The 13,941-nt window shown below is 50.3% G+C and overlaps 1 protein-coding gene across 1 annotated transcript in view; it reads left to right on the top strand.

Moving 5' to 3' along the window:
• The first annotated feature begins 1,294 nt into the window (after nucleotides 1–1,294).
• SLCO2A1 (solute carrier organic anion transporter family member 2A1) overlaps nucleotides 1,295–13,941 on the top strand; it is a 37,369-nt gene continuing 24,722 nt past the window's right edge. Inside the window, exon 1 of the mRNA XM_010223808.2 lies at nucleotides 1,295–1,390. Within this exon, the coding sequence (XP_010222110.2) occupies nucleotides 1,295–1,390 (96 nt within the window). The remainder of the gene's footprint in view (nucleotides 1,391–13,941) is intronic.

Here is a 13,941-nt window from a genome sequence, read left to right as displayed (position 1 = left end):
CTAGCAAACAAGTCACCTCCCTCTCTCCTCACAAGAGGAATACCCTGGCCCCAGATAGAGCAAATGTGGGGATGGGAATGGTGAGGGAGGGCGGGAAAAGAGCAGGATGGGGAAGATGGATGCTTCTCTTGCCACCCACAGGCCACTAGAGCTCATCTGTGCCCTTCACACTTGCGGGAGCTAATGAGGAAATCAGGAAGCTGACGTCCCAGAGAAGCTCTTTCCACCGAGTCCCCCACACCACTTCCAAGGGAGACCAAGCCGTGGCCATGCTCATGGAGAGGGGACAGCAGCGGCACCTGCGCGCGCCCCGGGCAAGGCTCAGTCCCCAGCGCGGGGCTCTCCCGTGGGCACTGCACACCCTCTCGTGGTGACGTGCTCGGGCAGGAGCACGGGGCGCCCGTGGGACGCTCCGGGGCTCAGCATCCCCGAGTGACGCAAGCCCTGCAGGGAGGCACCCCTGGCTACGGCATGTGCTTCCTCTATGATTTCTACAAAATGTTTTCACCGTCTCCCCATCAACTGAGAATAACCTGCCCTCTCCCTCTGTCATCACTTTTCTCTCCCTGCCAGGAGCCTGCAAGATAAATCAGTTCTTTGCATAAACAAAAATGTGGTGAGATCTCGATGAAAAGCACGCCCGGAACCTTCTCACAATTGGAGTTTTTCCACGAGAGGCAAGAAGCAGAAAAGCAGAAGTTTGCAAGGAAGCGATTTCGCCTGCTTGCTGTCCCGTTTCCCTCCCTCTCCTGCTCCCTACGCTTGCTCAGACCTCCCACTTCTCTTGCACTTGCCGAGCCTTGCGGATGATGGGAGCCGCTGTGGAGGGCCAGCAGCACCCGGGGGGCTGCAGATCCCCCCTGCCGCTCGCAGGCGGGCGCCCCGGTGGTGGGGCGGGCGGAAAGACAGCAAAACAGCTCAGGAATGGGAGAGGTTCGATGGATCTTTACTCACACCTGCCCGGAGGCTCGGCACACGCTCACTTACGTTTCCTGCGGCTTTAAAGTTCCCTCTCGGCACAAAGGAAAAGAGGGAGGAGAAACATGGTTTCATCATCGCTCCGGAGCCCAGACTTATAAAAACTTTGCGCTCATGCTCCCTCGCTCGCAGACTTGGACAGTTTTCAGTTCTGACTGTACGAGATCCCGGTGGAGCGAAAGGAAAGAGAGGGAAGGCTTCGGAGAGCACCGGTCTTCTCGGGAGCCTGCAGCGACCCAGCAACTTGGGGCACCTCGGATCTGCCGGGAAGCTTGCTGCCCGTGCCCTCGCCTCCTGCGCTGGCCACCCACGCACGATGGGACTTCAGCCAGAAGCCAGCAAGTCCGCAGCCAACGGCAGTGGCTCCAAAAGCACTGGCCCCTGTTACCGAAACATCTTCTGCAATATTAAGGTAAGGATCGGGGAGCCGAGGTCCATCCGGCTGGCTTGCCCACGAGCTTCAGAAGGTGCCGAGTGCTCGGTGGGTTTTGGCAGGGCTCTATCCATGGTGGAGCCTCTGCTCCTCACTCAGCACGTGTGTCCATGCGTGCGCGCGTTCCGCCTCTTGGAAGAGGAGCACACGCAACGGGCTCCTCGATGCCAGCGGTTCCGCAGCTCCACGCTAGCCCTGGAGCTTGCCCGCGGTGTCCGGTACATAGTGTGCTGCTGCTGCTTAGGGAATGATTAACCACATCCTGGTACAAAGAGAAAGCACTGCTTTAAAATAATATTGATTGGCTTTAAAACATCTCGGCGGGGAGAAGCGCGCTTTCGGACACTGCCAGCGACAACGTCTGAGATGGGGCTCAGCCAGCGGGAACTCGCTTCCTTGCGGTCGTAGCCAAGTTATTCACCTGCCCCTGCTCAGCAAGCCCGGAGCAGGCGCTGGGAAGCCTGTCCCCAGCCCGAGCTCCAGGCAGGTGGACTCTGAGCTCGCTGCCGGCATGATAAATTGCCAGCCATCCTGCCCACCTCCTGCTGACATGCAGGATCTAAACCCTCCTCAACACACAAACACACTGCTTTTTCTTTCCTTTCTTTTTTTTTTTTTTTTCCTCCTCTGCAGCACTGTTTGGTCTGTTCCTGGACAGGCATAAATATTGCTGCACGTGCTGGTTTCCATCCGCTGGAAGGCTGGTTGTGCTCATCCAGCTTAGCAGAGCTTTCCTGGAGAGACTTCCATGCTTCACCTGGCAGCATCTCCTCCAGCTGACACCCCCAACTCGGGCTGGAGGGGAGCAAGACCTCCCTGCAGCACCTCTGTCCTGGGTGCCACCAGGAGCAGAGAGCTGGCCAGGGTGCCCTCTGCTCAGAGGGCCTGAGCAGAGCAGGACACTGCAGTTGCTACCTCATGAGCTGCTGCAGTGTGAGGAGCAAGGCAGGGGAGCAGCCAGCAGGTCCAGCCTTCCTTCGCTCCGTGTGTGATTTCCCTCTAGTGCTGCTCTGACCAGGCAAGTCCCGAGCTCCTCCAGGAGCGTGCGGTGAGATGTAGTGACCAACAGTGCTTGGGGTTCACTGGGGCCAGCGAGCGACAATCTGGGGGCTCCCGGGGCTGATTTTGTACCTGGTGCTGATCATAGAATCATGGAATCATTATGGTTGGAAAAGACCCTCGTGAGCACCAGGTCCCACTGAGGACCTTATGGACTTGATGGCTCAGATGCCCCTGCAGTTCCACATTGCTGGGGTTGAGTTGTCCTAGCAGTGCAATGTGATGACTCTTTTCGGCTGCAAATTCTGGGAGCAAAACTTGGAAGCCGCGGGTAATCACGAGCCTCCTCTGGAACACGCTGGCAAACCTTCGTGGGGTGGGTGGGCTCTTAGACCTGACTCCCACCTCCAGCTGAGGGTCACATAATGGCACAAATGGCCTTCGCCCTGCTTCTGGAACTGCTGTGGATCGAGGTGCGTAGGGTTACCCAAAAACAGGATCCTCTTCCCAGTAAATATGCTTTCCTGGGAATTCATACAGCTCTTTTTAGCAGAGTGCTCGGAGCGGCCTGAGCTGCAGGGAGGCCTGGGTGTCACCTCCCAGCTGCCTCTGCCTTGTCTCACTGCAGGCAGCGCAAAGAAGATGCAGGAGCTTTTGCTGTGCCTTAAGGTGCCTGGTCAGCTATCTGCATGGTCAGGTTGTTTTGAGCCCATAGCTTAAATCCTCCACGATTTATCCCTCTGTGTCGCTAGAGGATTTTATGTTTGTGCCAAGGGACACATTCAGGCTGCAACCTTCTGCGTAGGGAGAGGGATGTAGGAGATTCCCGTGTCCTGCTCCTCCTTTCTCCTGCTCCAGGCAGCGTGGGTACAGCTGTATGCAGCCACGGGGCTGTCAGGGGTGAAAAAAGAGCAAGCTGAAAGGAGCACTTTTGGCTTAGCTGTGTCACTTCATCTCTGCAGGTTCATGTGTGACCACAGTTAGATCGTCCCAGCTGATGGAAGAGAATAAGAGTAAAGAAAGGCAGCAGATTTAGCATTTGTAGAGAGGGTAGGAGCAAAAACTGACCCCTCCATGTGCCGTGGACCCCTGTCCTGAGGTGATCTTTGGTGATGTCTTTGCTTAGCCCCAGCGATGCAGTGGTGGCCAAGTGCCACATGCTCCAGAGGGATGGGGAGCCACCAGCTGCCTCTTTTCGACCTGCCTGAGCACATTTACCCAGGCAGAGCAGGTGGAGGGGTTGCCCAGGGTGGTCTGTCCGTACTACTGGGAACAGCCCTCGGTTTAGCTCACTGTCAGCAGCTGCTAGTGCTCGCAGGAGCATGATTGTCCCAGGGAATGTCCTGGCCAGGTCTCACCCACTGCTCCCCCCCCACATTATGATCCACGTTATCTGCAATACGTGCCCATCTGCAGGTGTTTGAGGAGCAGGATAGGGCTGGGAACCCTTGCAGGGTCTGGAAGGACAGCTGGAGATGCAGAAGGATGAGTGCAGAGACAAGTGCTCCAGGAGGTATTGATGCTTTGGATGTGACAGCTGCCGGATCCCTGCTGGCTCTAACACAAACAGGCATTTGCAGCTGATCTCTGTACTCTCAGCCACTCACGTGGCTGGCGGCAACTCCTTTCTGCTGCTGTAGAAATTGCTGCAGGTCATATATCGATATTAATGACTATGGCTACCATAATGCAGTTAAACTGAAGAACACTAAAATACTATCAAATTGTTATTTGCGAGAGTCAGGAGATCAGCTCCACCTGGCTCAGCTTATGGCATGTTTCCCGGCTGCACCGTATCTCAGCACTTCCATAAACCTGGTTGTTTGTGTTTATTTTGTGAGTGCACTCTCAGATACGCCAGAGCTACCTGAACTCTTCCAGGAATTGCCCACTCATCCCTAATCAGCTTGCAGAGAGGAAGCAGAGTGCAGTGAACAGACGTCTGGGAAGTTGCACTGAGTGCTGTCTTATAGGAGAAACCTACAGTATCTTAGTAACTCTACAGTCACTAAAAAAAAAAATAATTTGAATGGCATTCTCTATTTCTAATGTCTAAGCCCCATGTTTAATATTTTGACTTCTTTGCATTTATTGTTTCTCTTGTGGTTTTGTGCTGTTTTAATTGATAGCTAATGGCTTGATCTGCATTCCCAGGAACATGACAAGGGAGAGAGATTTGTAAATGACATGTTGCTTAGCTTAGCGGGACAGTTGTCACCTGGAAGCCAGTGAGCTCAGGAGTGCAGGGGAGCAGAGGGAAGTGGCTGGGAGAGCAGACAGGAGGAGACTTTTACCCTGTTTCTGCAGCCCATGATGCAGTAACCTGCAGAAACCTAATGTGTATAAGAAGGAAGGAGAATAAGAGAGGGGAAAAATGTGAGGTATGTCAGCTGGAATAAGTCCAGGTGGAGATGCAAAAGCTGGGGGGCACATTTAAATTGGATGCTATAAGGAAGCTTAAGACAGCAAGTAGCCTCAGCACGGGGCTGCCAATGTCCCTTTTTTCTGACCTGCCCAAGGGATTCAGCTCGGCTGTGCCTATGCAGTGAATAAAACTGCTAGATCAGCAAGCAGGGGAGCAATAGGGGAGTGCAGAGGAGTGGGAACGGGCAGATCAGGAGGAGATTGCGGGCTCTCAGATGTGTGGTAGAGATCTAAAACATCTGAGATCTTCAGGTGTTTTTAGAGCATGGAGGGGAGAGTGGAAGCAGGGCTGCCCTTTGCCTGGTGGCCCGAATGGAGTCTAAGTGGAAGGGCTTGCATGGGCCAGGCAGCAGCTGCTCTCAGTCTCCCCCGTGCAGCCTTGTAGAATTTCTTTTGCGAGAATGTCTGGACCTCTCAAATGAGGGCTGTTCGTTGAAGCCCACCTGCAAATGACGGGTCCTGGATGATGCTGCACAGCTTGTGCCACATCCCACCGTTCTTGTCCATGCTCAGCACTTTCTGGTACCAAAAGCAACACCACTGCTGGGAAGTCAGAGACCTCCTCTTCTCCTCTGCTTTCCTGTCTCTGTGGAGGGATGGCGAGTAGTGTCATACAGTGTTGGCTAGGGGGATTCACAGGAAGGTGGGAAGCTGAACACTGAACTCCAGGAATGGTCTCACACCTCTCTCCACGCTCTTCAGGTCTTTAAATCCAGATACTGCAAGCTGAGATTTGCATTATCTGGACTGCAGCAACACAGCCAGCATCAACTGTGTGTTTGCTGTCTTCTCCTTGGGAATACAGCATGCAGCAAGATGTCTTCAGTGGGAGAAATGGGAAACTTGCCTTGAAGTTTCCAATAGCATCGGAGCAAGTTTTGTCCTTTAATAAAATAAATTTGCCAAGAGGAGAGTATTTCAAAAGCTTGGGGTCTCATATCCCATTGAAAAGATCTTGAACTTCAATTGTACTGCTTTTATTTAGCCGTTGAAATTTTAGCAAAAATAGGAGATCCCCAGAATTGCTGACTTCTGGTCAGAAGAGAGTTTTGGAGAGGGAAGCACTTGGAGAAGGCAGTCATTGTGGTTTAGGGTCATCAGGTTAAATAAGAACCAAGGATATATCCAGTACCTGCTTGAAAAAGGCAAGGAGTAATGGTGAGCTGGATGAGGACCTGGGTGCAACAGAGCAGGCAGGATTCTTAGAATGAGGGACAAGTTGGTACTGAAAGAAATACCCATTGGGACTGGACTCTTCTAGCGTCCATGGCCTAGCAGTGTGGGCTTTAGAAAGCACAGACTGGGTTTTGATGGCTCTGACACTGGTGTGAACACAGCAAAGGGCATTTAGATCTGTTTTTGGTTGTAAAAGGGAAGAATTGCCTGGCCTTCATCCTTAATACCTACGGCAGGATGAGGAAGAAAATGGGGAAGATCCAGAGAGTAAAACAGGATGGAAAGTTTAGTGGGATCAAGGTCTAGGAGAAATGAAGCAAGTTAATTTTATGAGGGGTGAGGTGGTTCAGTGCCCAAACACAACCAAGGAGTGGTCAGCGCAGATAAGATTATCAGCAGCAAAATGGGAGAGGAGTGTCACTGATAGGGAGCACAAAGTATGGCCAGGGCTGTGGGTGTGTGAGAGGAGTGTTTACATTCATCTGTGGGTCAAGAGAGATGGAGGGAACCTGAAGCTACCTTCAAAGAAATCATGATCGGGTCCTGACACACCACAAAGGGAAGAAACCTTAGGAGAAACCCTGAAAGAGCAAAGACCCCATGACACAACCCACCTGCTCCACTCTCTCTGCTTGTAAGCATATTTTTCACAGCAAGGCCTGTGGGAAGCTGCAGAGTCACCTCCTCATACAACGAAGGTCGGGTCTCAGGAATCCCCCACAACCAAATGCCTCCTTTCGTTGTGAAATTTGCACCTAAGGCAGGGACACATAAAAATGGGCCGTGGAGGCCTCCGTTGAGGGCAAATGAGCAAGGCAACGCTCACATGGACTCTGCAAAGGCACTGGGGTACGTGTATACATTGGATGAGGAAAGAACAAACATTGTCTTTGCACTTGACAATGGGTGATTGTAAAGTCTAGGTTATTTGGCAGGAGACAGTCATTATCACAGCCCATAAATTAGACAGCAGAACACTTGAGAAAGCTCTAACCTTTTTTATTTGATCATTTGTTTATTTTTTTGACAATATAAATGCAGTTTAGGGCTCAGCTTCAGTCATTGGACTGTATACCTGGCTCCAAGGTGTCACGCTAAGGGACACTGTATGTGACAGGTTATTTGGTTCCCTTTGTGGAAGCACTGTATTTTTTTTTTTATCTTTCCTGGTGCTTTTTGATGGAAAACCAGGCAGCTAGTTCTTCCTGAGTATTTATCCTGTGGGAATGTTCTCTTTTCCTTGGAAATTTAGGAATATAAAATGACAGTGTTCTGAATTTATGGAGGATTCTTTAGAGGATTAAGCTTATCCTCAAAACTCATGTAGTTGTGAGGCTTGAATGCCAGTGTGGTCCCTACTCAATCCCAAGTAACTTTTGAATCTACTGACTAATCTCAAATAAACCGGGAAACAAAAAAATAGTCAAAATAAAGGTTCTTACAGATTCAGTTCTGACATCAGGGTCTGAGACTGGAGAAAAATGAATGCAGATGTGCTGAAGGTGGACAGAAGCAGGGGAGACATCATGGTTTTGCAAGGACCAACATGGTTTCTCTGGAAACAGTGGGACCTAAGCAGCATTTGACCCCCACGAGAATAGACATATGAGCTTGAGAAGTGCAGACTGCTCGGTCCGAGTGCTGGGCTGAGCACCATGTGCTCTGCTTAACTGCAGATGTGCTGGTCTGTTTGAGCTGACTTGAGGTTGTTGCATAGTAGTGCCTTAGGTAGAGAAGGATGTGGGGCCCTCAGCAAGTACCTCAAAAACACTGCTGACTTGGTCTTTGCCTAGCTTCAGCTCAGAGAATAAAATTCCTAGTGGCATGAGAAAGGGGACTGCTTTCCATTGCATTACTTCCTGGAGAGTGGCTCTAAGATTCCCTTCAAAAAGCAAATCTAGGGCAGCCAGTTTCCCTGAGACCTTGCTTAGCCCACACTTATGTTCTCCTCAATGAAATTACATTTCTGACTCACTCTACCTCCCTGCACAAGGAGTTGTCCAAATCTAACTCAAAGGCCTTCACTCAGTGTAAGTGGAAGAAGCCTCCTGAGATGTGCACATCAATGGTGTCCTGCTTCGGACCAAGATTCTTGGAACTCTTCCAACCCAGATATAGACATGGGATACTTCAGATGGGAGAAGGGAGGAGATTTCCGTTAAATGAGGACAAAATCATGATCCAACTTCCCCAAAACTTACCTGCAGTCTTTTGGTCTGAGCTGTCCAGTATATATGTGGGTCTGGGCCAAAGTCATTAAGGAGACTTTCCACTGAATTCAAAAGGTTTTGATTTCATAGAATCATAGAATCATAGAATGCTTAGGGTTGGAAGGGACCTCTAGAGATCATCTAGTCCAACCCCCCTGCACACACAGAGTCACCTAGAGCACGTGGCACAGGACTGCGTCCAAGCGGGTTTGAAGATCTCCAGAGAAGGAGACTCCACAACCTCTCTGGGCAGCCTGTTCCAGTGCTCTGGCACCCTCACTGTTAAGAAATTTTTCCTTAAGTTCCTGTGGAACTTTCGGTGCTTCAGTTTCCGGCCATTTCCTCTAGTCCTATCAGTGGCCACCACTGAAAAGAGACCAGCACCATCCTGGGCACTCCCTCCCTTGAGGTACTTGTATACACTGATTAGATCCCCTCTCAACCTTCTCTTCTCCAGGCTGAACAGGCCCAGCTCCCTCAGAATTGGCACCCTGGAGTCCAAAACACAACTCTAATAGCATTGTATGGGCAGAAAAACCTAACAGAGTGTCCTTACTCCTAGTCCTTTCCAAATATTTGCTCCTGCCAGATTCATTGTGTGTCTTCCTGAAACAATTATTCTTGGCCACATCATAACTCAGTGCCATCAATTAGCTGAGAACAGTTTGATAGGTTCTGTAAGGATCTTCACTTCTTTTTACTGCTCCCCAGACAGCTCTTGTGTCAATCAGATGAATTAAGCCCTGGCTCTTTCCATCTGTCTAGTTAGAGTGCTACCATGGAAAAGTTTCTGGTGCATATATTAGCACCAATGTACTCACATAAGAAACAGAGTAAGGTAGAGGGGATAATACATGCTGGAGCCCATAGGACTGGTCACTCTGGAGGACTATAGGGAGTCCACGGTCTTCTGTGAAGCTCCTTAGTTTCCATGGGCATCTTAGTTATTTTAAAAGCAGTAAAACATAACTCAGTGTTTCTTCACACTCATTTTCCCACATGCTGCTTTACCATTTTTTCCAGTGTGCTCCCCTGTTGGCTTGTTCTGTTTGTCTCTGGGCTGTGTTTGTGCCCCTGCATTTTTTAAATGAGTGCTTGGGTGAAGAGGAGAGTATGGGCTTCATTCCTGCTCTGCTATAGACCAGTCCATTTTCCTCTCCATGGCTACATTTCCCCAGCACCACTTGTGGGGTTTAGACCCCAAGATCTGTGGGGTGAGGGTGTGTTGAGAATGCACTAGGAGGTTTCCACATCCTCTGTCTTGGGGGAGGGCTTTCAAGATGTGGATAATGAAATATGGTGTGAGAGAGGACTTCAGACATGACTGCTGTACCCACAGCATGAGGCTGAGGTAGAAGAGTGACAAATAGCCACTTACTTTTCCAGGGAGTAGATAGGATAGGGCAATGGCCATGCCAATTCCTGTAGCTGCACGTAGCAATACTCTTCATAAACCCTAGGTCCCTACAGACTAGAACCATGCTCCCAGCTAAAGACCTTTGAACTTTTATTGGTTTCTGGAATCACACGGAAGCAGTTATTCCTTCTAAATAAAAAGAAGCTTGCACGCTGTTAACTTGCTATGACCTCACCTCTGACCCGCTTCTAGCAGATGTTTGCCGCGATTATCAAGCACCCCACTTTTTTTCTCATTTAGACAGACTTCCCAAGAATGTTATTGACTTCTTTGGTAACCAGAGACATTTCCCTCAAAATTCTCTTACGAAACAGCCTTTCACAAAAGGCCTCTCTAAAGTGTTCTCAGAGTATCTTTATTTAGCAATTGTTTGTTAAGGCCATTGACTGCGGTTGACAGTGTGTTATCTTACATAAGCAATAATAGAAAGGGAGAGCCATGAGATAAGAGAATACAGCCTAAGTGACCCAGCATGTGTTGTGGGGTAGTGCAGGTGCATGCCAGAGACTGCTACTGCATTCAGAACCGGCTGCTCCTAGGGCCCTGCTGAGAAAGCCCATGACTGTAAGGGTTCAAGATCATGGAGGCAGAGCTGCGCTGGGGCTTCCCGTCTGACTGTCCTCATGCCAGGTGGGGATGCCAAGGATGCTGCTTTGTCAAGCAGAGCCTACCTGTCAGACAACACGCAGCCAGGGCAGTCAATCATGGCATTGGTGGTCAGTAGTCAAGTGGATCCTGCCACTAAGCCCACCTTGGCCTAAGTCCAGCCCCAGGAGCAGCAGCCACCTCAAAGACAGTTTTGATCTCTGTCTCTGGTCTCTTTACACTTGTCTGCCTCTCAGGTAGTGGAATGGTTTCAAGTGGAGGTTGGGAGACTCCTCTCTCCTCCCAGAGCCTTGATTTTATTGCCTACGAGCTAGGATAGACCTCAGGGAAGAGGAAGGAGTGACCAGGAGTCTTCTGGAGCTGGCAGAAGTGGCTGAACCAAGACCTCATGCATCCTCCAACAGAGTGCAGGCTATTGTGGGCATACCTGGCTTTGCCTGGGGAATGCTAGGTCCCTAGTGTAGGTGAGTTGGATCTCAGTCTTGCTGAGAGGCTGTGCTTTACTTGTGCTTGGAATCTGGCTGCAAGCAAGCCTGACTCCCTGCTGAGCTGCACCAGCACTGCTGGACAAGCATTTATTGAGTTCATCTCCTCTCAGCGAGATCTCGGGCTAGACTGACTGAATATGTAGCAGCTCTCTCCATTTTGAACCCGAGGTGAGGAAGCAGGGAAGTGTTGTTGAGATCACGGAGAGGTCAAACCCCTCTGCTCCATTTTTCAGGGTGGATTTTCTTCCTCATGAAAAACATTGCCCTGGAAGCTGCTCGTCTCTGAGAGTTGGCGGGGAGCAGCGTACATGTGAGGAACCTCTCCCCAGGCATTTGCTTCCATTTTAAATAAAGTGTATCTTGGAAAGGAGTCAAGTGTCTTGTATAAACAGCCTGGAGTCAGGATCGCTCAAGCGTTCTGAAGGAAATGTCAGGATGATTAAGAGGGGATTTGGTACAAGTGTGTGTATGTGTGTGCATGCGCATGTTGATGTGCACGTGGGTGCTGCCTTCAGCCTTTCTGCACTGCATCCCGGGTGTCTGTAGTTGCACCATTAGCTGGAACTCACCTGCAACTCTGAAAATACTCCGGGATCTGATCGGAGCATCTGCTCACAAAGGTTAGAAATGGCTAAGAGCAGCACTTCATATGTGTAGGAATGTCCCCAACTCCTTAACCTCTAGCCACGCCTTCGTCTTCGGTGCCATTGCGCCTGCTTTCTGTCAGCAAAACATCCCTTCAAATGGGTTCATTTACTCTTCTTTAAGCCTTTTTTGTTAAGTGTTAAGAAAGATGGATGATAGTAGCTCTGTCCTGTCATGGGGGTGCTCAGCGCCTGTGCAGAGTTAATGCTGCACATCTGGTGCTCTCTGACAGCTGGAAGGGACCAGGTCAGTGCTGGGGCAGTGACTGCTGCTGTGCTGGTTTCCAGGAACCAGAAACCTCTCAGGGAGAGATGAGCAAAATAGGTGCCCAGTTTGAGGCTAGCCTACCAGAAAAGACTGAAGAACATGTCTACTGGGCAAATGTTGTTCTATTTCTGTCCTCCCCCTCCATCTACCCTGCATACCTGGGCAGGGAGTGCACCATGCATGGGTGCATGCCCCGCTCACAGCAAGTGTCACATCTCAGCTGGGGCTGTTTGCTCTGCTATAAGGCAGAGTGTAAAAATGAAGGACAAACGGCAAAACATCCGAAAGACATTTCAGAGAGAACTAAGGATTGTGGTCAAGGAAGCTGGAGGGAAAACAAGGAGGTCACAGCAGTGTGTGGAAGGCCACAGGAGCATGGACAGTGCGTGGGGAGGAGTGAGATGGGAGAGGCCCAAGGCTGGGGGACATGAGGTGCCAGGGGCAGAGTTGTGTCGCTGCATCTCCTCTAGCTTTGGAAGCCTGTGCTTCATGGCCAGAGCATCTTGTTCTGTGCTGAGGTTGGGCAGGGCAGAGGCTCCCCTTGAGCAGCACTGCAGCCAGCCAAGTAGGCCCCTTTCCCAGCTCTCTGCAGGGCCTTCAAAGCTCAGACAGTCATTATTTTAAACAAAAATGAGCCTCCTGGACGTAGGGGAAGTCTTAAATCAGGCATGTCTCTCACCTTGGGACAGTTAAAGCATGTCTGGAAGAGCCAAATTCCAGCCGCAGAAGTCCTGGCTGTTTCGCTTTGCTTTGCTTTGAGTATTTGGTGTGGGATTCCAACCTCAGCTTCTTTCCATGCAAAAACACTCTTCTTCCCTTCCTCTTCCATCCTCCAGCTCCCTGCAACCAAGAACTGAGGCTGCTGACTGTGCTGTGTCATCACAGTGCCAGTGATGGGTGGGATCAACCCCCCTGAGCCATCCTCCTGCCTGTCTTTCTTACCAGCTCTGCTCACAGAAGCCACGTAATGGAAGTAGGTGATTCAGTCACTAGTGAGCACCGGTCTACCAGGCCGTTCCAGCCGGGCTGCTCCAGGCTCTGCTGGCACGCCTGCCCCCATCCCTGTCACCCTGTCCTGGGGCTCAGCAGGCTTGCCAAGCTTGTCAGATTGAGCCATCACCTGGCCTCAGGCTGTTGTCACTCTGCAGGATGAGGTTCACGGGCAGAGGGGAAGCAGTCATGCCCCAAACTCTTCCTCCTCCCCTTTCGTTTGGTCTCCAGCTGTATTTCTCATGGGTGGCCTTCCCTCACCCAGGCAAGTTTTCAAGACCAACCTCCCTGCTTTGGCAGGGTATTGCTAATACGTAAGCCCGTTTCAGGCAATCTCTCCATCTCTTCCTGCACATCCTCTCTGACCTCTGTTTGTCCCTCTGGTCTCCTGCTCCATATTCTCTCATGAAGTGCAGTCTCTTTAGTGATGATTCGCCACTGCCCTTCGTCCTTGTCTTCTCCCCATCTCCAGTTCATCCCACCATTTCTGCTGGACACTTCTCATCTTCCCATTTGTCCTAGGATTAGGCTGACATGCCCTGCACTAAATTAAGCCTCCATGGTCCACCCTATTCTCTCCCCATATGTAGCTAATGCCTTGCAGCAAGAGAATGCTCCCTTCAGCTGTTCTGCATCCTGTGTGCTCCTGGCACTTCTCTCTTTCCCTAACGCTGCCTCATTATAATGACTTCAATAGGATCTAGCCAGTATTGCAGAAACAAGGTTAATGTTATCTGGCAGCAAGATTCCCTGTCTATTTCTCATCTCCACAGGAGTCACCTCTCTGCTCCAGGACAGCCCTGGTTGGATTAATTATTCATGATGCCAGGACAGGAATTGGGAAAGTGAAGGTGGATCTAGATATCATCCACATGACCACGTGTTTCAGTGTGTTTATAAATATAGGAGCTGATAGCTGGAAAGTTTAAAGTTCCTTCAGCTTCGGAATTTTATTTTCAAGTATTTCATTTCTGCTTTATCTCCTTTCTGGGAGCGATTTCCATGTTACACTGCATATTGTGTCTCTGTAGCTTTTTATCATATAGCAAAATGCTAGCTATCCCCTTTTTCTTGTATTTTTAGATACCCAGTTCTGTGCTCCTCCCCCTCAGCTTCCCAGAATCTCCACCAAAAAGCCATTGCTGTCCACATCCAAATCCTCTTGTAATTGCTGGAGCAAACCCAGACAGATCCCCCGGTCTCTGTGACCTCCAATGCTCCCCAGAAGTCCATTTTAGCTACCTGTGGCATCTGCATCCTATGCATTGGATATATGATTTTGCTCTTTCTGCTGAACTTCACACAATG

Source organism: Tinamus guttatus, unplaced genomic scaffold (assembly GCF_059628265.1).
Source record: "Tinamus guttatus ecotype Peru unplaced genomic scaffold, ASM5962826v1 Tinamus_guttatus_pri_ptg000364l, whole genome shotgun sequence".
Taxonomy (NCBI): domain Eukaryota; kingdom Metazoa; phylum Chordata; class Aves; order Tinamiformes; family Tinamidae; genus Tinamus; species Tinamus guttatus.
This window is presented reverse-complemented; position numbering and strand designations above follow the sequence as displayed.